The sequence below is a fragment of the Nicotiana tomentosiformis genome, chromosome 7 (assembly GCF_000390325.3).
Source record: "Nicotiana tomentosiformis chromosome 7, ASM39032v3, whole genome shotgun sequence".
In the NCBI taxonomy this organism is placed as follows: domain Eukaryota; kingdom Viridiplantae; phylum Streptophyta; class Magnoliopsida; order Solanales; family Solanaceae; genus Nicotiana; species Nicotiana tomentosiformis.
In genome coordinates, this window is record NC_090818.1 from 5,870,803 (window position 1) to 5,898,093 (window position 27,291).

Sequence of the window (27,291 nt, forward strand, 5' to 3'; positions counted from 1 at the left end):
TCATTCCTCTCTTTTTGCATAGTTGACCTTGGTTACTCTCTTTTTTGGTGCCCTATTGTCTTCTCAGGTATATGGTGCCATCTTATAGGTCTAACTTCACTAATTGTACAGGATCCAAATAATTGTTAATTTTGGACAATCAATTGGTTATCCACCATAGGATTGGAGGTAAGGTTCATGTCCCTCTCCATTGTTGTACTATTTGATTTTGTATTTATAAAATCTAGCCCTAGGCACAATGCCTATTGAATTAATTTTAAAAAAAAATTGATACTAAGTGTCCCAATTCAATCCAAAACTATCCTGAATCTAAATCAACCACCCCCACAAATCACATAACAACAAATATACATATGCAAAGCATCAAATAGAGGAAACGGGGCTAAAATACTCAAAACGATCGGTTGGATCGTTATATTTGGATAAAGAATTTGGACTTTTTGATTTGATTGGATGGGCTCCCGAGGGGCTTGGGTGTGATCCTAGATGGGTTCAGACCATTTTGGTTGAGTTTGGGACGGGTGCATTGCAGTGCTTTGCAATCGCGGAAAAGGATATGGAAGGCAGGAATTTGTTCTTCACGTTCGCGAGAATGGTGTCGTCGCGGAGTGTGTTTTTCGAAGCTAGGCACTTGATGCTTCGCATTCGATTTTGAGTCTTCACGTTTGCAAAGCGTTGCAGGAGGTCGGGCAGCAGTCTTCCGCGTTCACATTTGGTCCCTCGCATTTGCGGAGTGTAGAGGCTAGTTGGCCTTCGTGTTCGCGTGGTCTACATCGCGTTCACGTAAAAGGATTCAAGAAGCAATGCTTGTTTGTTCATCGTGCGTGTGAGTGAGGACGCAATCACGGAGGGAATTATTTGGAAGTGATCTAAGTTGTCTAATTTTGGGATATTGCCCATTATTTCATATTGTGAGCCCTAGAATTCGAGAGGGGGAGATTTTGAAGAGCAATTTCACTACTACATTGGAGATAAGTAACTTTCACTTGGATTTGGCTATGTATCTTGATTTTCGATGGATTTCTACATCTAAGACTTGGAATTTTAAAGTGAAATTTTGCAATTTTGTCTACAACTTAAGAGGGTGTAATTTGAAATTTTGGGAGCGATTTGGACCCGGTTTTGAAATCTAATCACATATTTGGACTCGTAGAATTATAGGTAGTCGAGATCTACTCCTTCACTCGGGTTTTGACCATGTGGACCCGGGTTAAATTTTGTTGACTTTTGGGGATTTGATTAAAGATTGAAGCTTTATTATTTGAAATTTATTCATATGGCTTTATTTGATGTTATTGAGTTGTATTAGAGTCAAGTCGTTTGGAGTTGGATTTGAAAGGAAGCATGGTTTGTTGTTGATTAAAGCTTGCCAGATAGAGGTAAGTCTCTTGTTTATCCTTGTAAGAGAAAATTCTCCCCATAGGTATATTTATTTACTACTTGTTTCTTGATTTAGGAGACACATATATGTGGGGTGATGAGTGTATGTACGTAGCTAGGTTATGACCATATCCAATAAATGTTTGGCTTATGATTTTTCCTTATTTGCACTATGTGTGCTCCTTATTCATGTTGTGTTGATTCTATTACTATGTGATGGCTTAAAATTGTGGCTTAGAAGCATGCTTAAAGTTATGACTTGTTAAATTGGGCATAAATAAATTATGGCCATATTGAGCTTCTTTGTCTAGCCGTAGTCATATACGTATTTTATTGATTCATGATTTGGTGGTTAAATGGCTTATCTCATTCAAGATGAATATTAAGATATGACTTTTGAACGATGAAATTGCTTATTGAAATAAATTAAATTACATGATTAGCTATAGCCATCTTTTAGCCTTACGTGCCTTTTATCCGCATTTCTATTATTATGACTTGGTGCCTTTTTATTATGTTGCCTCATACATATATCTATGAGTTTGAGAGTTGAATATTGTGAAAAGATGAGAATTTTGGTACCACATATATTATGAGTGGATATTGATTACTGGTGATGTTGTGTGGATCGGGTGGTATGCCGCCGCGGGTTTATGTGTGGATCGGGTGGCACGCCGTCATGGATTTATGTGTAGATTGGGTGGCATGCCACCACGGGTATGTGTGTAGATCAGGTGGCATGCCACCACGAGTACATGTGTGGATCGGGTGACACGCCGCCATGAAAATATTTGTGGATCGAGTTGTACGCTACAACATTACTATATGTGGACCGAGTGGCACGCTACCACATCACATGGATTGGTACCGTCCCTTCGGAGTCAGGTGATAACCCATATTACTTTGAGCCCTGTGAGTGCAGGCACACGATATGTGTTTATTGAGGGGCTTATGTCAGGCACTCGTACAGTGCTAAGTTTTTTTGTGTGTGTGTGTGTGTGTGTGTGTGTGTGTGTGTGTGTGTGTGTGTGTGATGATTTAGGGGCATTTTTGCCAGGCACCGTGAGAGTGCTGAGAGTATGATTCAGGAATATTGTGCCAATTACCGCAAGAGTGCTAACATTATGATTGAGGGGTAATTGTGTCTGGCACTATGAATGTGATGAGATTGTGTATACTTGTTGATCTGAATGTAAACTGTTGATTTGGCATGTATATTTGACATGCAGGCATAGAGTTTTATTTTCCTCATGCTAATTGGTAATAGGTTCTCTACTTGATGTTTAGAGCTTGAAATTATAGTTTACCTTTATAAATCTCTGCCTAAGTTATTTCTGTGAAAAAGTTGATGCCTTGACTAATATTCCTGAAAAGTATGTCTAAATTCCAGTCTACTATGATTTGTTGACAGACCTGATAAATGATATCCTTCTTTATTTCATACTACATTCATACTTCATGTCACGCCCCGAACCTGGGCCTGGACGTAACACGGCACCCGGTGCCTGACTATATGTGACCGAGCAAACCAACTGGTTGGCTGATTCAACATGTGATATCATAACATACGGAAGATAAACTAACACAAGCTGATATACTAAAAGTCTGAATAATATAAATCAAAGTGTGAAAACACTAATATGTGTCTGAAACATATTTGTAGCCAATATTGCTTAACATGAAAAGTCTGTGACTCCGTCTAACTGCTACTCTAGTCTATGAAGCCTCTAATGAAGTACTGAAAACACTAACTATCTGTAAATACCGAAAGACTGTAAAGTAATGATAATGCCCCGATAGAATTGGGGCTCACCAAATAGCTGGTACGAGAATCCTAGCACTGTGAATCGTTAACCTGTACTTCACCACCTGCATAAACTGCGACCTCAAGCCCAAAGATGCATAAAGCATAAACTACGGTCTCAGGCCCAAAGATGCATAAAGCATAAATTGCGGCCTCAGGCCCAAATTTAGGTGTTCAACATTCAAGGATTTAAAATCAGGGATTAAGAATCATACTGCAATACATGATACTAAAATATTGAATCATATTGAGTTACATGACACTGAAATGCTGAATATAACCAGACTGAGACATGTATTCATGAACTGATTATGAAAATTGAAACTTCGACAGTTTATGACATGCTGAGTAATCTAGACTGAGACTCATGGGCATCAAACCCATGTCTATATTGATTACGTACTGAGCTCATAATGTTTGGAATGAAAGTCATGAACGAATTACGAAGCTAAAGAATAGAAGCTCTGCAACTATTCAAGGAACTAAGCTTAACTATATTTCTAAGGCAATTAGTAACGTGGTAAAAGAAACGTAGTGTAGGGAGAATCATTAACATTCCCAAACATAGAGAGTTAGCCTCACATACCTTGACTCTCGCCATTTTAAGAGTATCACAATGTTCGTCGCCTCTTTCAACGATAATCTATGGCAATATATATCAAGAGGAACCAATGTTAGCACTAATGCTTATGTTTTGGTAGCATAGGAATTCTATCAAACACTCTTTGGGTGTAAATGGTGTTTTCATAGCCCTCGTTAATGGTATTTTCTTTACCCAATTCTCATTCTACTACTTCTAGTTGATTCTACAATCCAAAATATATGTAACTAGTACCATTTCTCATCACGCAAATGATTATAACAATCTTAAGTCAACAACACAAAACTCTAGCATAGTTCATTTGATTCCCTTTATCAAACTCATCTACTATTCTCCCAAAAACTCATCAATTCATAGTTATAAATGATTAGGGAGTAGAAGCATTACCTTTTTGAATTTCAATCCTCTTGAATTCGAGTTCTAGAGTTTCTTTTCTCAACAATGGTGTCTCGATCGAATATCTAATGATTTGAAGGACTTACCCATGTTAATAAGATTATGGAGAATTGAAATTAACTTAGAATCATCGTTAGAACTTACCTTGGATGATGGAGGGACCTTGGGGGAGTTAGATTCTTGATAGCTTCCCTTTCTAGAGTATTTTTCGTGGTTTGGGGTGTGGGGGGACGAAGTAGGGCTTTTAAATAAGTGTACACATCCCAAAAATTGAGGAGGAAATAAAAGTAGCTCGGATAAACATCTTCGGTGTAGGGCATCATCAGAGGCGCAATCAGAGGCACCAAAACTACACAGTCTTGCACTGTCAGGGGCGCTAAGGTTAATGCCCTGGTCAGTGTCGTGCACTATTATGGGCGCTAAGGTTAATGCCCTGGACAGTGCCTTGCACTGTCTAAGGCTGTAAGACGGGCCTCCCATAAACTTAGTCGATTCTATCAAATTTTATGCTCGTCACTCTCCGTCTTGATTCTAAAATAACTATTTCCACTCATACTCATCCCGATAGTACTTCACATATAAAATAACTATTTTCACCCACACTCCGTAATCCGAATTTACGGAGTGTTACACTTCATATGCTTATTGAGTTGTTAGTAGGTGTCGAAATGGAACATTCGCCACTACTTCTTCGAGGCTAGACTTGATACTTGATATTACCGTGGTTTGTACTCATACTATACTTCTACATATTTTGTGTAGGTTATGAGACTGGTATTCGTGGTATCCTTGAGCCGAGTAGGAGTGTTATTGGAGGCTTCGTGATGAACTGCTTGGCATGACCAATTCGCAGCACATGGAGTCCCCTTTCCCTACTTATCTATTTATGTCTATATATTTCTTTTCAGGACATATGTGTTTATTCAGTTGATTCTAGTTGCTCTTATTAGATTCTCGTGATATAGTGACACCGTGTTTTGAGCGTTGTAGACGGTTGTGGTCGTGTTTGGACCTTATCATTGATTATGTAATTATAATGTTGAATTGAGATTTATTCCACATTGTTATTTATATCATGAAACAGTTAGATAGTTTAATAATTGGATTCTTTTATTGATATTGAGTGTTGGCTTGCCTAGCGAGCGGGTTAGGCGCCATCACAGCCTTTGATGGGGTTTTGGGATGTGATATTGAGATCGTTTTAAATTGGACATAATGCTTGATTTTATCATGTTATCATAATATGTATATACAAAATATATTGGGGTATATGAAAGAAGTCCTTTTGTTTACGGCCTTATCTATTCTGATAAGAAAGCGTTCTTAGTTTAGTTCGGTAGAACATGGGTCTCCAAAATCCGATGTTACAGGTTTAAATCCTACACAACATGATTTTTTCTTCTTAGATCGAATTAGAATAAAACAGATTCATTCAATAACTTTCAGACCTCTGGTGCCTGTGAATTAAAGAAAAGAGGAGATCAATCAAAAAGAGATCTTAATTAATCAAAGGACCATCTAATCACCAAGCCTATATTGTAAATATGCAGTTATAAATAATCTAGCCAAAGTAATGGGAATTCGACCTAACACGATTCCAAATAGAAAAAATTCAGTCATGTTTATCGGTACCTAAATATTAATCCAAATTGATAAGAATCTCAATCAGAATGAACATGAATTGATAATTGATAAAGTAATATAAAATACATGTAATCCCACATAAGGATTTTTTTTAGGTATTGTTCATTTTAAATATTCAGTTTAAATAAGTCGTATCATACTCAGACCAATAAATAGAGGTAAGGTTATAGTCAAAGCCACTAATAGAAAATCAAAATAACTAGTTATAGTAAGCATGAAGGGACTGAATTAAATGAAATATATTTTTTTATACATAAGTTTAAACAGCACTTACCTAAGTTCCAAATTTTGCAAAATAAAATAGGAGGATTGGCAAAATCTCAATTTGAATTAAAAGAGAAAGTTGAATGAAAAGTTTTTGATTCATCTATTATTATTGGCAGATCACACTAACAAAGAGAAAGTGACAGGCATATAAAAGAAATGATCCATCATCTGTAACATTCACCCCTCCCGCAATTCCAATCAACTGATTCATTGAGTAACTCTTGAGTAAACTATTAAACTAATAAAAGTTATATCATGTAACTTCATCCAAAAATGAAACTTGAATTTTTCTAGTATCAAAATATAAATGATTATTTATAGCATACTTATACTTGATTATTAAACTAAAATAAAGGTTGAATGGGGCATTATTTGATAGCTTCAGTCTTTTTTTCTGTGTATACATGATGTCGTTCTCGTATATATATTTCTTGTCCTCTGGGTAGTCAGTTTCCTCCTCCTTTTTTGATAAGGTTAGGTTTCCTTCTTTTTTCTTCCTTTGTATTTGTAATTTATGCGAACAAAGGGGTTCTTTTAGCTACGCTTGCCTTGGTTTTGGTTTTCACAGATGAATTTACCCCTCCTTGTTCATTTTTTAATTATTATTTAAATAATCTCAGTATCTTAAGTTGCTCCTCTCTTTCATCTAGCCAGAGTTCTTTGTGGGCTCGATGAAGGATTATATATGAACTGAGCCACCCATGTAAAGCATCGTCTTCCTTTTGCTCTTTCTTAAGAATGTATTTTGGTTTTATTGACGTGTGTTCTTATGGTCTTGGGGTCACGTTTTCATCATCATAGCGTTCCCATATGTTAATTTCTTTATTGTGTAGTGTTGGTGATGTTAATTCCGTTATTGTTAGTGTTGGTTTTTAGTATGCTAATCTCTCTCAGAAAAGGCATAATCAAGAGTCGAAAGGAAAATTAAAAAGTACCAAGGCCATGGAACAAGGGAAATTTGCAAACGCAGCTGCCATAATTTGAATAGTGGAAGCGTTGAGGGATGCAGCAAAGCAACTTTGAAAGAACAATAAGATGTTAGTTCAACTCCGAGCACTTACACCTTTCATATATACATTAAAGATTTTGAAAGTTTAGCGTACAGAATTTCTAACTTGTTTAGCTTGTGACTTGCACAGAGATGTTTTCTTTCACATAAGAGTCAATCATCACGTCAAGTTTTCATTTTGAAGGATAGACGGTGGTAAAACCAACTTGGACTTAGGATGCCCTCTTGGATTTATACATTTTGGCACAGAAAACATAGATTACTAAGTTGCAGAAGCTAAGTGCAGCCAAGAGCCAGAAGAAATAATCGAGATGCCCACTGTTCAAGTTGTTTGGAATCCATCCAGGTTTGCCACCTTGAGTTGTTATGGATGTTACTAGAGTCAGTATGAAAGAGCTCAGGTAATTCCCCAAAGAAGTAGTCATCAGCGACAACGCACTACACAAGCTACGCATGGCATCGGGTGATTGATCATAAAAGAACTCAAGCTGCCCAATGAATGTAAATATCTCAGCTGCTCCCAATATAAAATATTGAGGAATCTGCCAAAAGATACTGAGAGGTACTGCAACGGCTTCATCCACTAAATCAAGGTCTCTTGCAAGTTGTAGACGCTTGATCTCAACAATAGCAGCAACTGACATGCACAACACTGAAAGGAAAAGGCCAATTCCCATTCGCTGTAATTCGGAGAATCCCCTCTCCTTTCCAGTAAACCTCCTTGCAATTGGAACAATGACTCTATCATAGACTGGTACCCACACAATAACACTGATGGTATCGAAAGTTGAAAGAGAGGCTGCAGGAATTTTGAAGGAACCAATGGTAGTGTCCATCACCGACCCTTGCTCCACAAACATAGTAGACATTTGTGCATAAACAGCAGAAAAGACTATTCCAGTTGCCCATATTGGGAACATGCGGATCAAAATTTTCAGTTCCTCAACTTGCGTGACAGTACAAAGCCTCCAAGTATTTGAATAGTCCCCAGTTTTCAATTCGGCGTCTGAAACTACAGCAGCTTTGTCAAGGCATCTGAAGAAGATAATGTTAGAAGATCAAAAAGCACACTAACGCTAACCCTTGCAGGAAAATGAAGGTGGATAATTTCCAAAGCTAAAACAAACCAGTACTTTGCTTAACAAAATACTAGTAGCACTTTCTCGAGATAGCAAAAGAAGTATAATTGCAAGAAGATGCAGCAAGTTCAATTTTATGTTGCATGAGATGCATTGAGGATTGTGGCGAAATTACTAGGTGCTTCACTAGATAACTGGTTCTGTCTTGTGATAAGTGCACTTAAAGCATTTTTCAGAGAACTAGTTTTTGGTTACTGCATTGCACTTATTATCCTGTGTGAATCATTAAAAAAGAATTGTATGTCAAGATAATGACCTTTTAAAAATACATCACTAACAAAAATACAACCAAATAAAAATAAGATATAATTCCTTCAAGAATCATCTTATCAAAAACAAATTCCTTTGAGAATCATACTCCCTCCGTTCCAATTTATGTGAACCTGTTTGACGGAGCACGTAGTTTAAGAAAAAATGAATGACTTTTTGAATTTGTGATCCTAAACAAGTCAAAAAGGGGTCCAGGGTATTTGTGTGGTTATAAAAGCTTCTCATTAAGGGTAGAATTGGAAGTTTAAGTTAAATTGTTTCCAAATTTAGAAAAAGGTCATTCTTTTTGGAACGAACCAAAAAGGAAATAGGTTCACATAAACTAGAACCGAGGGAGTATTAATGACTGATAAATTGTTCAAATTATAAAATATTTTCTAAAGAATCAGAATCAACAATTAGGCAGCTACACTACTTGTATAGACATAAAGGATATGTTAAATAGTTATATGTAAACAAACCTAGTCCCATATGTACTAGGAGTAGAACATGTATAATATATATAAGGCTCATTGTCGTTGCTAATAAATCAATAGAATGTTTTTCCGTGTATTATTTCTCACATGGTATCAGAGCGTGAGTGAGACACATCCGAGAAAGCCATACAGTCGACGTGCATCAATTTCCGGCGACTTTCTAGGGCAGATTTACGTCAAACTAATTTCCATCTGTGTTGTGCAAAAACTAACACCACCATAAGGTCCCCCAACCCCCGGCGACCAAACCCCAACAAATATCTCCGGCAGCAGAGCTCTCACGCGCCTATCGGAGCAGAATTTTTCCGGCGAGATCTGGTCCACGCGCCGGCGCGTGGGACCTCTTTCGGCCATTTTTTGGCTGACCTCTTTGAGACAGCTTGTTCGCAAGGCTTTTCCAACTCTACCCATTCATGTTTCATCACATTCCGACAACTTTTTTATTTTCCGGCGACTGTTCCAGTTTTCGGCGGTTACCGTGTATTTTTTCTGTTGCTTCTTAACTGTTTTTGTGACCTAACATAATTTGGGACCACTTTTGCCCCAAATTTTGTGACTTCGTACTTATTTGATTCAACCATGACTCTCGGACATGATGATTTTGGTTCCAAAAACAGTGGAGTTGGAAATTCAGCCTTTATGATTACTTCTGAACCCCTACTTGGAAGTTCAAATTATTTATCTCGGCCTTCGTCTGTGGAGTTGTGGTGTAAAGGTTAAGGTGTTCAAGATCACTTAACCAAAAGGCTAATGAGGGAGATGAAAAGGCCAAAGTACAGTAGGAAAAGATCGATGCTCAGTTATGTAGTATCTTGTGGTGATCTATTGATTCCAAGTTGATGCCTTTCTTTCGTCCATTCCAGGCATGTCATTTAGTTTGGGAAAATGCTGTACTTTATACACTAATAACATATCTCGTTTCTGTGATGTGGTATCGCGGATGACAAATTTGAAGAAACAAGAATTGAATATGGCAACTTACTTGGGACAAGTACAGGCAATCATGGGGCAATTTGAGAAGTTGATGCCAATTTTTGCTAGTGTCGAAAAGCAACAAAAGCAACGACAAAAAATGTTTCTGGTTCTAACACTCATTGGACTTCCTAATGACCTTGATTCAGTGTGTCACTAGATTTTGGCTAGCCCGACTGTCCCTACAGTTGATGAGCTATTCTCTCGATTACTTCGCCTTGTTGCAGCACCCAGTTACATAGTGATCTCATCACAGATAGCTGAGTCCTCCGTTCTCGCAAGTTGCATCCCAAAACAGTGGAAAATCGGGTATCTCAGACCATGGAGAATAGAGGTCATTTTGGAAGGTCTCGACCTAAGTGTTCTTATTGTAATGGTTGGACACACCCGTGAGGTGTGTTACTCTTTGCATGGTCGACTACCTAAAAATGTTCATGTTGCTCAAACTGAGACTGCAGGGAACCAGAGGTTTTCTTTATCTACAGGGGAATATAATGAGTTCTCTCAGTGTCGAGCAAGTAAGCAGACACTTCCACAACTAGCCTCAGTTGCTCATACTGATACTTCTATTGCTGATAATTCCTTTGCTTGTGTTTCCCAGTCTACTACTCTTGGACCGTGGGTCATGGACTCAGGCGCCTCTGATCATATTTCTAATAATAAGTCACTTTTGTCAAATATTATTTATCCATAGTCTCTTCCTAGTGTTACTTTAGCCAATGGAGTCCAAACAAAAGAAAAAAGGAGTTGGACAAGCTAATCCCTTATCCTTTGTCTTTAGATTATGTTCTTTATGTCCCTGGTTGTCCTTGTAATCTTGCATCGGTTAGTCGGTTGACTCGTGCCCTCCATTGTGGTATATACTTTATTGATGACTTTTTTGTTTTGCAGGACCGCAGTACGGGACAGATGATTGGCACAGGGCGTGAATCACAAGGCCCTTACTACCTTCACTCACTCAATCCTTCCACAACAAGTCCAGTTATAGATTCTCCAGACCTAATTCGCAGACGTTTAGGACATCCAAGTTTATCCAAGCTTCAAAATATGGTGCTTAGTTTATCCAGTTTATCTACAATAGATTGCGAGTCGTGTCAACTTGGGAAACATACCCGAGCCACGTTTTCACGTACTGTTGAGAGTCGTGCAGAGTCTGTTTTGTCTTTAGTTCATTCTGATATATGGGGTCCTAGTAGAGTCAGTTCAACCTTAAATTACGTTATTTTGTTAATTTCATTGATGATTACTCAAGATGTATTTAAATTTTCCTAATGAAAGATCGTTCTTGAGTTGTTTTCTATATTCCAGAATTTTGTGCTGAAATAAAAAACAAATTTGGCGTTTCTATTCGTATCTTTCGTAGTGATAATGCCTTAGAATACTTATCCTCTCAATTTCAGCAGTCTATGACTTCTCAAGGAATTATTTATTAGACATCTCGTCCCTATACCCCTCAACAGAATGGGGTAGCAGAGAGAAAGAATAGACACCTCATTGAAAATGCTCGCACACTTCTAATTGAGTCTCACGTTCCGCTGTGTTTTTGGGGCGATGCAGTTCTCGTGGCTTGTTATATGATTAATCAGATGCCTTCATCTTCCATCTATAGTCAGATTCCGTATTCGGTATTGTTTCCTCAGTCACCCCTATACTCTCTTCCTCCTCGTGTGTTTGGGAGCACATGTTTCGTTCATAACTTAGCTCCCGAAAAAGATAAGTTAGCTCCCCGTGCTCTCAAATGTATCTTTCTTAGTAAGTTCAACACAGTTATCCAGGAATTTGGCATGACTTGTAGTGATGTTGATCACTCTATGTTTTATCGGCATTGTACTTCAAATCTCTATATTTATCTGGTGGTTTATGTTGACGATATTGTTATTACCGGCAATGATCAGGATGGTATTACTAAGTTGAAGCAACATCTCTTCCAACACTTTCAAACTAAGGATCTGGGCAGATTTTAAAGTATTTTCTAGGTATTGAGGTCGCTCAGTCTAGCTCAAGTAATGTGATCTCACAACGAAAGTATGCCTTAGACATTCTTGAGGAGACAGGAATGACAGGCTGTAGATTAAATTAAATTAAATTACCTCACAGTGACTAGACCAGACATTTCCTTTCCTGTGAGTGTTGAGTGGGATGCATTTGTCCGCATTCTTCGGTATGTAAAGTCAGCTCCAGACAAAGGGTTATTATTTGAGGATCGAGGCCATGAGCAGATTGTTGGGTACTCAGATGCTTATTGGGCAGGATCACTTTCTGATGGACGTTCTACGTCTGGATATTGTATTTTGGTAGGAGGCAATTTGGTGTCTTGGAAGAGCAAGAAACGAAATGTGGTTGCTCGATCTAGTGCAGAAGCAAAATATCGAGTAATGGCTATGGCAACATGTGAACTAGTTTGGATCAAACAGTTGCTCAAGGAATTGAAATTTAGTTAAATCAATCAGATGGAACTTGTGTGTGATAATCAAATTGCCCTCCATATTGTGTCAAATCCGGTATTCCATGAGAGAACTAAACACATTGAGATTGACTGTCACTTCGTCAGAGAAAATACTCTCAGGAGATATTTGCTACAACAGTACAAAGTTTATGAAGTCGAATGATCAGCTTGCAGATATTTTCACCAAGTCCCTCACTGGTCCTCGTATTAGTTACATATGTAACAAGCTCGGTACATATGATTTGTATGCACCGGCTTGAGGGGGAATGTTAAATAGTTATATGTAAATAAACCTAGTCACATATGTAGTATGAGTAGAACATGTATTATATATATAGGGCTCATTGTATCATTGTTAATAAATCAATAGAATGTTTTCCCGTGTATTATTTCTCACAAGATAATCTTGGGACAAAATGATATGCCCGAAAAAATAAGTACTAATTGTTCAAGGTGCATAAATATAACAACACAACAACAACAACGACCCAGTAAAATATAACAACGCCAAGTACCTAAATGCCAAGGAGCCAATTATTAAGAGAATAAAGGAGGAAAACCAGTCTCAAAGTGAAAATTAACCAAGCACGCAACAACAGGAAGTTTTGATCCTTAGAATCCTTGCAACCTTAGTTTCCAAGAAATAGAAATATAAATAATTATCAAAGAAATAAAAAATAATTCATATGTTTGTAATTATGCATTTTTATGACAAAATCTTCACGTAACTTCAATTTATGCACTATTGAAAAAGTTAGCATGTCAGAGTAAACTCACTCAAAGAGCCATATTAATCACACCCAAAGAACTAATTCCACATAATCTTCTAAAGAATAATACCCACACCATAAACATACTATTTTACAGATTATTTGTGTATTTTGAAATGTTTCTCACTTCTAATGCTAACTTGGAAAGTTGGGGAAAAAAGAACTTGAATATTGAAAAGAGATTTACTGCTTTCATTAAGCCACCACACAAGGAAATAGTGAAGCTTTTTGTTCATTAAAAAGTCACTATACAAGGAAATAATGAAATTCCTTAATTAATTTAAGAGATCAACAATGAATGAGAGGAAATAATGAAATTTTAAATTAATTGTATTACAATTTTATCCAACATGGATGCACTTATGAAGGATAAAAATGCCGATCAACATTTGGTGTTAGAATTTAGTATAGATAAATACTCTTGTGTTTAATTATACACATAAACTGATAAAAAGGAATGCTGAAAAAGATGGCAACTAGATGTAAACAATGCTTAGTTGATCTAATTAAGAAAGGTAGTGCAGCGAAACGCTACATCAACTCTATTTTTTACTGTAAATTGTTTACCTTTTCAGCATCAAGTTGACTTCTCTTTGAAGTCATATTTGACCCAAAACCACTATCAGCAGAGTAATGAACTGCATTGATGCCATTAGGGATCCGACATTTCATTGTTGCAAAATGACAAATAAACACCAAAAAGAAAAAAAGGCATATCCTAGTCAAAAGCAGCCAGATGACCACCTCTTACCACAAATCAAATAAACACTAGAGAAAATGCATAACCTTGTCAAAAGAAGTCAGATGATCATCTCCCCACATTTAAAAAAATCTAAGTAGAATGACTGGTAAATAGGAGAAAGAAGCATTATGATAAAGAAATTGGGTAATCCATAGAAAATTTACCACAAAATTAAGTTGGCATTTTTCCATGGAATTTTTTTTGAAAGCCTGCTTTTCAAAACGTGTTTCTTTGAGTTTTTTTTTTCCGAAGAACTGGTTTTGAAAGAAGTGGTTTGAGGGTGTCCAAGAAAACTTCTTCTTCATCAACTTTGGCTCCAAGAACAGAAATTCCATTCCTTTCTTATCATCTAAAATCGAAGAATAGAAAGAAAGGCGAGAGAACAAATTTTCTTTATAATGTAAGATTACAAGGTTCAAAAATTATCTTCTCAATAGCTCCAAGTAGTTAGAATTGGTCAACCTTATTCAAGCACATCAATTAAAGATCTTGCTTGTCGGATAACTTTCTTGGTGAAGGAGAGAGTTTGACAAGCTAAGAAAGTCATGTTGAAAGGAGGCCTCAGAAAATGCTCAGATATTTAAAAAAATAAAAAATAAATAAACCAACTATCCAAACACGATTTCTTTCTACACAATCTTCTTTTTTCAGAAGAAAAGTTTCATAAATTTTTTGCAATGGTTGTCCAAGCGGCTAAGAAGTTTGGCCATGTAGCATAAACTGATTTTGTTCACTTTATATGAAGATATCATTAAGCTTTGAATCACTACATGTTAGAGAGAAAAAGACAAATCCGTGTGTTTAGATAATATGAACAAGAGAACCAAAAGATAGCCTAAACCATCAAGAATATGAAATAAAGAACAACAGAGGAGAGGAATAAAAGATTACACATTCCAAAAAGCAAGGCTGCACAAATATGCTAAGTGAAATTTGAGATTCTTTCGAAAATATGCTAAGTGAAATCTGAGATTCTTTCGAAAATAAACACCAAGTAATCACTATCTAGTGAAGTAAACATGCTGAAGTGAAGATTGAAAAGAACACAGGAGAAGAGAGTGGAATATAAAAACATTCTCTTTGGCAATAAGAAAAATATTAGTACCTCAGTTCATCAGTGTGCAACAGCTTTCGGCTTCCTTCAATTGCAGAGCTCTTGTCTGGAGTTTCATAAAGTAGTGTACTATCCTCAGGGACAGACAAGTTCCATTTGTGGAATGCTGCAACCAAAACCTGGCACATTCTAGTGAGAGGACTTCCTCCAGGCTTCTGAAATCTGTAGAGTGGTGTACCGAAAAAGAAACTTGCAATGGCAATGCCCATGAAAAGTGCAGGGATGCCAAACCCAAGGCCCCATCCGGCATTTTCTTGAATCCACACAATCAAACTGCTTGATATCAAAGCTCCAATGTTGATAGAAAAATAGAACCAATTGAAGAAGGAACCCTTTTTAACCCTCTCTTTTGGATCTGTGTCATCAAATTGATCAGCACCAAATGACGAGACACATGGCTTAATTCCACCAGTTCCAAGAGCAATCAGATAGAGGCCCAAAAAGAGTATGACATATTGGGCTGGAGTTGCTGCTGGGCACACAGAATCCATACACTCAGGGGGCTTAAAGGCAGGAACTGAAGCTGATAGTGTCAATGTGCACATACCCTATACAGCCAATCAACACCAAAAAAAAACATGAAGTAGAAAGAGTTAGTCCAGCAAGCAGATGCAAGAGAAAGAACGGCTGCAAGAACAGGATATGCATCATAATTCATGTTGCACTAGAGGCTAGAGCAAAGGTAAAAACTCAGTTGCAAAAGGGAGATAAGGCAGTAGACAATCAGGTTCCCGTTCACAAGACAAGACATGTATTCACTGTCTCACTTGGACTAACTGTATTAGTTGTAAAGATGAGACCTCTAAATATAACAGTTCTAAAGAGGCAAGGCACTGAGCAGCACTGAGCAGATATACAGCTATTACTTTCTTCCCTGTTTCCCAACTTTAGTTTGTTTAAAACTTTGTAAATATCACACTTCACAAAGTTGTGATAAGTGCCATATCACAATGTTGATAGCTAAGTTAAAACAGTATTAGAGGGTAAAGCAGATCTATTTGGACCAGTCATAACAGGAAATTAGCACTTAAGCAGTTTGCCGAGAAAGTGTCTCTACCTTCCTCAAAGTTGCAATAACAATATGCAAACCTAGAACCCAGGTCACATCATTTGGTACCACAATTGCACCCACCAATTATAAAGAAATGAAAAAAGTTAAATATGAATCACTTGACTCCGTAATTTCCACTATATTCCTTTTATTCTTTTATCCATAATTTATTGTGTTACAGATAGGAACGAAAAATATTTCCACATATCTAAAGTTCCCTAGGAATGTCATTCCATTGTCTATCCTAATGTTCCAGATAGGAATGACAAACTAACTGATACACAACAGGTTATCAAAGGTGTAAATTCAGTTTGATTGTCATCTAAATGTCTGCATAAGATTAACCGCAAAGTTGAATGGCCGGCCTGCACCAGTACGTCTTCTGTTTCACCAAATTGTAGAAGAATAAGATTCACCAAGATCGAGGAAAAGGAGAAGGCCCACAAAACCATTAGCCAGACCTTACGTTGAGCTTCCTAATTAATATAACGAGGGAAAAAGGTCAAATTTTCCACTGTACATTCCAAAATTGAGTAACTTTGCACTCCGTTAGACTTCTGGTATAATATTACTCCTGCCATTAGGAAAAAATCTCATTTCTGACCTTGACCGTTACAAAGCTCCAACCTGAGTATTATTTTAATCCATTGTCAAAGGTTACAACAACAACAACAACAACAACAATCCAGTATAATCCCACCAGTGGGGTCTGGGAAGGGTAGTGTGTACGCAGACCTTACCCCTACCCTGGGTTAGAGAGGCTGTTTCCGATAGACCCTCGGCTCCCTCCCTCCAAGAACTCCCCACCTTGCTCTTGGGGTGACTCGAACTCACAACCTCTTGGTTGGAAGTGGAGGGTGCTCACCACTAGAGCAACCCACTCTTGTCTATATTGTCAAAGGTTGAGGATTAAATTTAGACCTTTTTCCTTGAAAAATTTGGATACGTCGAGTCCACCCTTTTAGCCTTAGAGCTCTGTTAATGGCAAGAATACGACACGACTTGCTAATGGCAAGGGTATGAGTGAACCAAAAATTTAACCCCGGAGGGGGGGGTAGCAATTAGTATAGGAACAAATTCAGACCTTTTCCCTAACCAATACAGTTTCAACTATTTCTAGGAAAACATCAAAATTAAGTTTTGGCATTCCCCATGGAATGGGAACTAAACAAGTATCAGTAGATTGAAGTTAGTTATGTCAGAGAAACTCTCCGGTAGGAAAGGGAAAATGACAAAATATGAATATGTAAGTCACAAGGAGATAATGTTAAAACCATCTTACACACACCATAAATTTTGTATTTTCTGTAACATGAAAGTGAGATATTTACTATGAAGTAGATCGTAGAGAAGGTAGCAATTGTCCAATATCTTCCCCAGTATGCATCTGCTAGCACAGCTCCAATTAGGGGAGTTAGGTAACAAGTGCCTGCCCAAGTGGTAACATTTCTAGCAGCTGAGACATTTCCCTCATGTAACTTTGTGGTAAGATAGGTAACAAGATTAGTAGCAATGCCATAGTATGCCAAACGTTCACAGCATTCATTACCTGACACCAAGGTCAGCAAGCAAATCACTCACAATATAAAACAGAGTGAGAAAAGCGAAATCTGAGTCTGACGTACCAAGAATGAAGGGGCAAGCTCTCCAGTTCCCAGTCTCACTCTTCAAAACAGGATTACCCTTGATATCAACAGAACCATCTCCAGTGTAGAGTCCACTATTCTCATCCTGAAAATAGGAAATTATCAAGAAAAGAAACTTGAAGAGAATCACATTCACATCTGTTTATCATCTTCTATATTAAATAAGAATGATAGACTCCATGCTTTGACATGTGGAAGAGCCAGAGTACTTATACATGGCCAGCTCAATTTTGTAAAACAAAGATCTATATAATAAAAAAAATATACAGCAGCTAAGTTTGAAGACCGATGAAACTAAAGGGGCCTCGCCAAATAGTTTCACTGTTTTTTTTTTATTAAGAACTTATTTCACCTCGTTCCTTCTCCAGTCAATTCTTTATTTCATATTTTGTGTTTTATTAATATATTATGTTTGGTTAATATAATACTTATTATATAGGTAATTATTCTTTTATTTACTTTTCTAAATGTCCACACCGCATACAAAAAGTTCTGCTTACGTCCTTGTCTCTATTGGTTCATATTGCTCCTACACTTCATTTCAACTGCCTAGATTAGGAATCCATTTATTAGGACTTCCACTTGTTTCCAATTTAAGGTAATGAACTCTATTTCTAGTTTAATTTTCTACTCAATCCACCTTTTCACTTTTCCAATAGTAGGATATTTACTAGCAAAATATGGCAGAGTCTTTGTTATATTAACAAATTCCCAGCAGAGTTAGCTTAATACAAAATGAAAATTCCTTAAAGTTTGACCAAAGAGGAAACAAAACGAAAAGAAGATCAGCCAAACACAAATTTTGCCTTCTTAAAGAAAACACTACTCCTAATAAAGAAAAAGCATCGAACCCCCCGAATGGACTTCCCAAATAATATACTATTCAATATAAAGTGTGCAAAAAAAAAACCACACAGAAGTAAATAAGGAGAAATTAGAACCTCTAGAACCCCATCTTCAAGAAGAGGTGTTGCTTCTGTTTGAGTACCCATGCACACACCTTCAAGTTGATGGATCTCACACTTATTATCTACGACTAAAAATTGAGATTTTTCCTTTGAAGAGATCTCAACACAGCGCAAGAAAACAGACGGGTAATCCGGTAGAGGTGGAAATAGATATTCCAATAATGGGTCCAATTGGGTAAAGCCGTAATGGGGAAATTATTGGAAGGGGTCTCCTCTAAATTAAGACTAGTGGGGTTTTGATCGAGCTAAGCCCGGGCCCAATAGCTATGTTTAAATGTATTCTCATTTAATTGTTTCATTGCCGATTCTTAGTGCTAACACCTATTGAATATTAGTATGTACTTTAACCAAGCATTATACTAAACATTGTTTGCTTCTATATTTGTTCACCTTTCTTGTTATAGATTATAAATTGCCATAATTGAATTATTACATTTGCATCCAATGCAAAAGAATGTTATCAGCCTTGCAGTCATCGTTAATTAAACAAATTGTAATATCTTTGATGATTTTTTTAAGAATTCATTGGTTTTTCTTTTTAAATTCTAAAGCAGGCAACTTCCTTTAGTAAATTTTATTGACTTTTTCATATTGAATCAGGTTAAACACAATATGTTGTAGTTCGTTCAACTCTTTTTCATTATTCTCTGCCTCTCGAATTCATTCATTATTGGTCCTAAATAATTCCGTGCATTTTACCATTCTAATTATAAATAGATTGTGTGACATATCCAAAACTCAAATTTAGAGCGTCTAAGAAAATTTAGGTTTTAAAAAAGTGTTTGAATTAAATCCTGAAAAAAATATTTTCTTTCAAAATGTAATTCTTTTATAATAGTTTAAATTTTCTTATGTAGTCCAATATAGCCCCCAAAAATGGCTATATTTTTTATTTAAAACCAATCTAGCTTTAAATTTCTTTTTATCTTTATTGACATGATTTATAGAAAGTTTAGGTTCTACAAAAAGTATTTGAACTAAATCTTGAAAAAAAAATATTTTCATCCAAAATGCAATTCTTTTATAATAGTTTAAATTTTCTTATGTAGCCCAATATAGTCCCAAAAAAGGTCATATTTCTTATATAAAACCAATTTAACTTTAAATTTTTTTTTCTTTTTTCCTTATTGACATGATTTATAGATACAAAAATATCTAAGACTTATTATATATCACAAGTTGTAAAAGTTTTTCTTTCCTTTTTAAGATCACATAAATTGAGACGAAGCATATATTAGTTATTTATCTATTACCATCCAAATTTCAAATCAAGAGAATTAATCAAACCTTTTTTATGATTATCTAGTTAACCATGTAATTCATTAATTATGCCAACTTAACCCACTTATACAGAAGCACCAGTTATTTTTAAGCCCAAAAGTTAAAGTTAAATTAATTTTAATCTACAATCAAGAAAAATAAGGTTTTTTTTTAGACCACGATATGAAATTTATTTTGGAGAAGCAAAATGTTTGCTGCAGCACTTGTGCCAAAAAGAAGCTGAAGCTCATGTATTTGTTAGATTTACGAAACTGTACAAGTACATCGATTGTAATAAAGTGCAAAAGGAGGGGTAAACTGAGACTTTAAAAAAGGATAGTAACTCTGTCCATTACCAGTACAAGGACATAACGGAAATTATAAGAAATACTGCTGGTATTTTAGTAAACAAAGCAGCAAGTCTAAGTCTGGTGGACAAGACGATGCAACACAGCTCACCAAAGAAAATAGATAATTTCAGAAGTACCCTCAGGATAAAAGTTAGGGTGGCAAATGGGATATTTGGGCTGAGTTTGGGTTGCTCAAGATGGACTGCACTAATAATTGGGTCAATGTCCAACCGAATCTAAATTTTATTTGAGTCAAGATGGCCTAAATAAGGGGTCATAACCTAACTTGACCCAAATATTTTGTTTCTTCCCATTCAAATACCTGTATAAAATAGAAAATTTGTCTGGCTCCTGCAAATCTGTTTCGTGATATGTTGTTTGACATATGATAAGTTATTTCTGCTTTCTTAGCTAGATTGAGATGCTCTCTTTTTTCTTTCATTTTTGATTTTTTTAAGTCCTACTGGGTTTCTACGTGACAACTTGTACAAGAGAATCATGGTAACTAATCGTTATGTACAAAATACCTGACTCATCTTGCTTAGTAAATTTATGAGAATTTCCCTGTTTAAATACATGTGTGTTTTATCAACTATCAATGGTTTAAATCTATCTCATCTGCAAAAATATCTTGCCAAAGATCATGTAACAGAATATTTCCCAAGGATTTGATATTCCATTACTCAGTTCCAATTTGGGATGCACTAAACCCATTTACATGTGGTTATCAATTTCATTACGTCGAATTAGTGTATACTAGATGAGTGATTATCTGAACTACTATCAACAAATTAATTGCAGTGCACACAATTAATTGTAGTTCCAAGTAAAGACTCAAGTCAACATCTTCTTCAATACAAACTTTTCCTCTTCCTTTTTCTAGCACCACAGTTACCCTGACAAAGCATCACATGACAGAAATAAAATGAGAAATCACAATTTTGGAAGGTGTGCATAAATGGAGAACTTAATATACAATCGAGTGAAAAACCTGAATCATACCAAAATTAAGACTTTTTGAAAGTGTAGCTGCAATTTTCTCCACATCTATTGCAATGTCCTCCTCTTCAAAATCATCACAAGCTAAAAATAAGAAAATTAAAAAAATTGTCAAACTACAAGAAAGTTCATAAAATAAAATTCACATGATACTAATTATAATGTACCTTGATGCCCATAAATTCAATCTCTAGAACACAACTTAGCTTCTGCATTCTCCGGTAGAATAGAACTCTGGAATTTGCCAATAACTCGACCACCAACACTAAAAGCTGACTCGGATGCAACTGTGATGATAGGTATACTTAACAGGTCACGAGCCATCAATGAGAGTTCAGGATACTTACTCCTATTATCTTTCCAAAATGTAAGCACGTCTAAATTTTCATTTCCTTTGCGAACTAATACAAGCTCTTCTAAGTATAAATCCAACTGTGTCTTTTCTGAACTATACTCAGACGGACTTTTAAACATGTCAAATTCATCCATTATTTCATCATAACATCTATGACTACTACTTCCAACAATTCCAACATCGGATATTGTCATGCATTCTTTAAACAACCTATGCAAATTATCCTCAACAATCTTAACTTTTTCATTGCAAGTCAAAAGATCAAGTTTTAAGAAGCAAAACTTTATCAATTTTAACTTATATCGAGGATCAAGGATGACCGCCATAGAAGCAATTGGACTATAGTCGTCTTGCCAATATTTTGTAAACTTCTTCTCCATTTCCATAGCCATCGCCTTAATATTAGGATTCTCACTACATATCTCTTCCCTTATCAACATATGAATTTTTGGAAAGATAACATGAGAAACCCTTGACAGGATCAAACACTTATCTTATGTGATGGCCAAAATTTGAGATCCAGAGAAATCTCCGGCAAAGAGTTCGTCGGAGAGAAGGAAGACGCAGGAGAAATAGAAGTCGCCGGAAAAAAGACAGAGACCGGAGACCGTATTTGAAGTTCAGAGAGAAACGGGTCGTTTTTTTGAGTGCACAGAGAGTGGAAGAGAAAGAGTCTTGTGTTTAGGTTTTGGGAGTTTTACGGGTCTGTTTGGGCACCTAAACGGGTTAGAGTTGGGCTAACTATTTTAACTGGTTGAAATGGGCTTAGCCTAGAATGACCGGTCGATAAAATTCTTTCATGTCCAACTCATTATTTGCTGGGCGGTTAGTTGGGCTTGGGCTCAAAATGCCACCCCTAATAATGCGCAACTTTGTAGTTTACAATCCCACTCCAAATTTTTCCTATTTACACAACACACCCTTTATTTGTCTTTTTCTCCTATTTCTCTTTTTTCTTTTTTTTACTTTTCAATTTCTTTTGTTGGTCATTAGTAATTTCCTCGGGGTAACATGACTTCACTAGAATATCAAATATTCTACTATCTAATAAGGGAGAATAAGTAGATAGCATGTCACATCACATGCTTGCTTGGGATTTAAAGGGCAATCTAGTCATTTCAGGATAAATGAAGTAATATGATCTGCTGAACTGTGTGCCTGTTGTATAAAATTTTGAATTTCTTGACTAAATAGCCCCAGAGACATGCACTTAGATTTTGAAAACGTATGGGTCCATCGAATACAACTATCCCCATCATAGAGTGTAATGACACAACTAGTCGTTTTGAGTTCTAGCATTTTGTTTTGTAATTCGAGATATTGAATAGGTTCATTTGATGGTTTTATGACTTGTGTTCATGGTTGGTTTGACTTTCAAAAGATTTGGGAGTATTTTGAAAGACTAATTCTCATTTTGGAAGCTTTAAGTTGTATAGCTCTATATAGTTAAAGTGAACTTGTGTGCAAAGTTTAAAGGTAATCTGAAGTGTCAAATGTGATCTGGACACTCTTTTGAAAAGAATAAAAATTTAACAACTTAAAAAAAATCTATTCAATTTGAACCTCAATTCTTTGTTGTGATATTCCCGTGGGTGTTTTGAGCTTTTGGACAAGTCTAAATAGGGTATTTGCATTGTGTTCCTTCTTGAACTTTGTCTGGTTTCCTGTATATTCAGTTAGTCCATTCGAAATATTTGTCATTTTGATCATCAAGCCATCAATGTCCATACACACGCAAAGACTTCCAACTGTGCACCAAAGTTGAGTGCTGCATATATCAATTATTTTTGCGTGTTTTTTCAGTATGCTATCCGTGTGGATTGTTGTACAACTCCCTTTTTGTATTATTGGAGTGTTAACTTGAAGTTTGATTTAGTCCATAACACCCCAATTCTTCTCATATTTGGCTCCCAAAAGTAGCTGCCTAGCATGTATTTTTTGTGCAGCAGAGTGTTCAGCAGTTGGTTCCTCCAAGTTTCTATGACTGTGCCTATCCTTAATTCTCTCATTGTGGAATGAGTACTAGATACTAATACCACCAGCTGAAAATTTCTTAAAGAATAGGGCATAGATACAATAACTTTTCCTGCAATAGAGAAAACAAAGTCAGTGAAAAAAGGCATCACGATGCTCTCCTCCATACAGATTTGAGCATGGCAATATACTATGTTAGCACCAGATTCACCCCTTTCTCTCCTTTCCTCTTCACCTCCTAATTCCTTGCAACTCTTATTCTTAAGTATGGGCATTGCATCTTGTGTTCATTCACTATCCTCCTGCCATGTGAGTCTAGATCCCAGAAATCATAACACTCATTATCTCCAACATCAAGAGTATAGTTTGCTAGGTGATCTGCCAACTTATTTCCCTCTCTAAATATGTGTGAAACTCTAATGTTACATTCCTCCTTCATTATCAAAATTTTATCTATTTGATCAACAATACCCCAGGGTGGTTTTCATGATTTCTCAATAATGTTCTTTAACAGCATCGAATCAATTTGCAGCCATATTTGTGTGTAATTCATTGCTTTGCACAGCCTCAAAACCTCTACAATTGCCATAGCCTCTGCTTCATTGTTTGATCCCTCTATGATTTCTCTTCCTATTGCATATTTCAAATCACCAGCCTCATCCCTTAAGCAAAAACCAATCGAGCTTCTTCCTGGGTTGCCTCTACATGATCCATCATTATTGACTTTGATCCATCCTTCTAAAGGAAATTCCCATATTACTTTCTCAAGCTTCAATTTTGGAGTATAATTCTGCAGCATATTCAATAGATCCTGCCACTTGTGAGGCACACAAAAACCTGGTTTTCTTACTTGCACTAATGCCTAGAGAGTTGTTGATACTTGGTAAATAACTCTGCTAACTGAGACTGCCTCCCCATATTTCAGACTGTTCCTTCTCTTCCACAGTTCCCATACAATACATGAAGGTAGAGCCTGCATTATTGGTTTGATTCTGGGCAACACTTGAGCAGTCCAACACTTGGTTATGGCTTGGTGTAAAGACAGTCCCTCCATTGCAATTCCTGCCCTCGTTAAGAAGTATTTCCACACTGTTAAAGCAACCTTTGATGTGAAGAATAAGTGTACTAGTGTTTCCTCCTTAGGATCAACACAACACCAACACCTAGATAGCATGAAATATCCCAATCTTCTCATAAAGTCATCGAGGGGTAGTTTAGATTTCCATACTTTCCACATAAAGAAGGAGATCTTGAATGAAAACCCCTTCACCCATATCATCTTTTAGGCTAGCCTAGGATTGTCCCTCCTTCGTATATACTCCCAAGCTGACTTTACTGTGAAGTGACCTCTAGTTTCAAGCATCCAGTATGGAGTGTCTAGGACATTTTCCATAACTGGAGGTCTAATTTTCTCAACAATGTGCAGTGCCAATTCTTGGTAAAACTTCAAATAGTCTATCCACATTCCAAGAACCATTTTCCACCAACTCATTCACATTATGTATGTCTTCATCAACACTAAAATCTGGAGGGACTATGAAATATAATGCTCCTACTCCAGTCCAATTATCAAACCAAAACAGTACAGAGCCCATTTTTGGTTTCCATGTGATTTGATGCTCAATTATATCCCTGCATTCTAACATCTTTCTCCACATGTGAGATCCCCCCCTCCATGGAACAATTACTGCATTTAGTTTTTTGTAGTATTTTTGACTCATAAAGGAACTCCATAGGCTAGGCTTGGTTCTGAAATTCTACCATAATTTGCAAAAGAGTGCCTTTGAAACATCATGTAAAGATCTGAATCCAATACCTCCTTCATCATATGGCATACAAAGGGTGTTCCATGAAGCCCAATGCCTGGTGTTTCCTCCCACATTACTGCTCCAGAAAAACTTGGAAAATATTTTGTGGAGCTTATTGATGACGTAATTTGGTGGATTGAAAGCTGATAGCAAGTATATAGGCATACTCTACAGATCATTAGCAATCAACACTGCCCTGCCTCCTATTGAAAGTAACTTACCTTTCCATGACTGCAACTTGTCCATAATCTTTGTGATCAAACCTTGGTAGTAGTCCATTCTCCCCCTTGCATAAAAAATGGGCCAGCCTAGATAAGTAAATGGAAATTCCTGTCTCTCTATACCAGTGATCCTTTCGACTTTTTTAACCACCTCTATGTCTACCAAATGATGCATGTAGATGGCTGATTTGCCTTTGTTCACCAACTGCCCCGATGCCATCTCATATGCATGTAGCACTTCCATCACAAGTCTTAATGATGTTGCATCAGATGAAGAGAATATTATTGTGTCGTCTGCATATGATAGATGGTTTATTTTTGGGCTCCATTTTGGCAATCCATATCCACAAAAATAAAGATTCAAATGCAGAGAATTCAAGCCTCATGATAGTGCTTCAACAGCTAAGATAAACATGTAGGTAAAAGAGGATCACCTTGTTTAACTCCCCTCGATGATTTGAAAAAATCATGTGGTTGTCCATTCACAAGAATAGAATACTAGTTATTCCCTACAATATCAAATATCAACCCAATGAATCTTTCTGAAAATCCCAGTTTTCTCAATATTTTGGTTATAAACAGCCAAGATAGCCTATCATCTTAGTAACCATCTCCGGGTTTTTAAAATCTGTTCAATTTGTTTAACTTTAATTTCATCCTTTAAAAATGTGATATGTTGAGAAAGTTTATTAATTCTAAAAATAATGTTGTTTCTAGTGAAATTACTTTTATCTTGTGAAAGTGTTTTTTTAAAAGGGAAATGTAAGTCTTTTCCCAAAATGGTGGTAGTAATGTCATTTAAATCAATAAAATAAGGTTTTATCTGAGTGATAAAAGGAATTCCTAAAATGATATCTTCATTGATGTCTTCAGTGATGACAAAATCATTTGTTAAACAAATGCTATTCTTACAAATATGGGCTTTTGAAAGCTTTAAATTAATGCGTAATTGTTCTCCTATAGCAGAGTGAAGTCTGGAAGTACTTTTTTCTAGATACTGAGTAGGAACAATACTCCTGATGATGCAATTTCGATCTGCACCACTGTCAAGTAAGGCAATTTTGTTAATCACGAAATTCTTATTGACCACAATTTTAATAGGAATATGATGACTCTGAGGTCTAACAAAAGTAATAACGGTTATCCCGGGATTTGTCGAAGTAGAAGTTGCCTTATTGGTGAGACATCAGTGTTTAGCAGTAGGTTTTGCTAGATGATTATGATTGGGAAGGACTTCTTCCTTTTCGAAAAGTTCTTCTTCGGATATATGATCGGATGAAGTAGCCCCTTTAAGGACTTGAGTAGTAAGGACATCAAGTTCGACTTTTCCAAGTCTGGCTTTTATGTCTCAGATTTCTCGTTTAAGATCTGTGACTTCATGTCTTAGACCGAAAATGGAAGGTTCATAAGTTTTTTCGATTCTGGACATAATTTGCTTCATGCTGAAGGGTTCAATGACCAGCCTAGATTTGGGTTTATCCTCATGATGGCTAAGGATAGGATTTTTGAGTTCTAAAAGATAGCGATTTCTAGATTCTTCAATGTTGATGTGTTGAATGACATCAAAGAGGGCTTCTTTAGAGTTATCAGACAAAACTCGAATTTCGGGAGGAAGATCATCACAGGTAC

At 36.4% G+C, this 27,291-nt stretch overlaps 1 protein-coding gene and 1 long non-coding RNA gene across 3 annotated transcripts; both read right to left on the reverse strand.

Moving 5' to 3' along the window:
- Positions 1 to 7,130: 7,130 nt before the first annotated feature.
- LOC104088091 (protein NRT1/ PTR FAMILY 8.3) lies at positions 7,131 to 18,878 on the reverse strand. The gene is made up of 5 exons (XM_009592716.4): positions 18,669 to 18,878; positions 17,707 to 17,812; positions 17,413 to 17,630; positions 15,022 to 15,578; positions 7,131 to 8,136 (listed from the first exon to the last, which is right to left on the reverse strand). Exons 1-5 carry the CDS (start codon positions 18,717 to 18,719, stop codon positions 7,314 to 7,316), a joined length of 1,755 nt encoding a protein of 584 aa, XP_009591011.2. The 5' UTR covers positions 18,720 to 18,878; the 3' UTR covers positions 7,131 to 7,313.
- Positions 18,879 to 21,175: 2,297 nt separating this feature from the next.
- LOC104088115 (uncharacterized) lies at positions 21,176 to 22,103 on the reverse strand. Of its 2 annotated transcripts, XR_004504780.2 has the most exons (3): positions 21,472 to 22,103; positions 21,308 to 21,388; positions 21,176 to 21,201 (listed from the first exon to the last, which is right to left on the reverse strand). It is a non-coding gene; the product is annotated as an uncharacterized lncRNA (long non-coding RNA). The 2 variants fall into 2 exon arrangements; XR_011409288.1 differs by having other exon boundaries at positions 21,308 to 22,103.
- Positions 22,104 to 27,291: the final 5,188 nt, after the last annotated feature.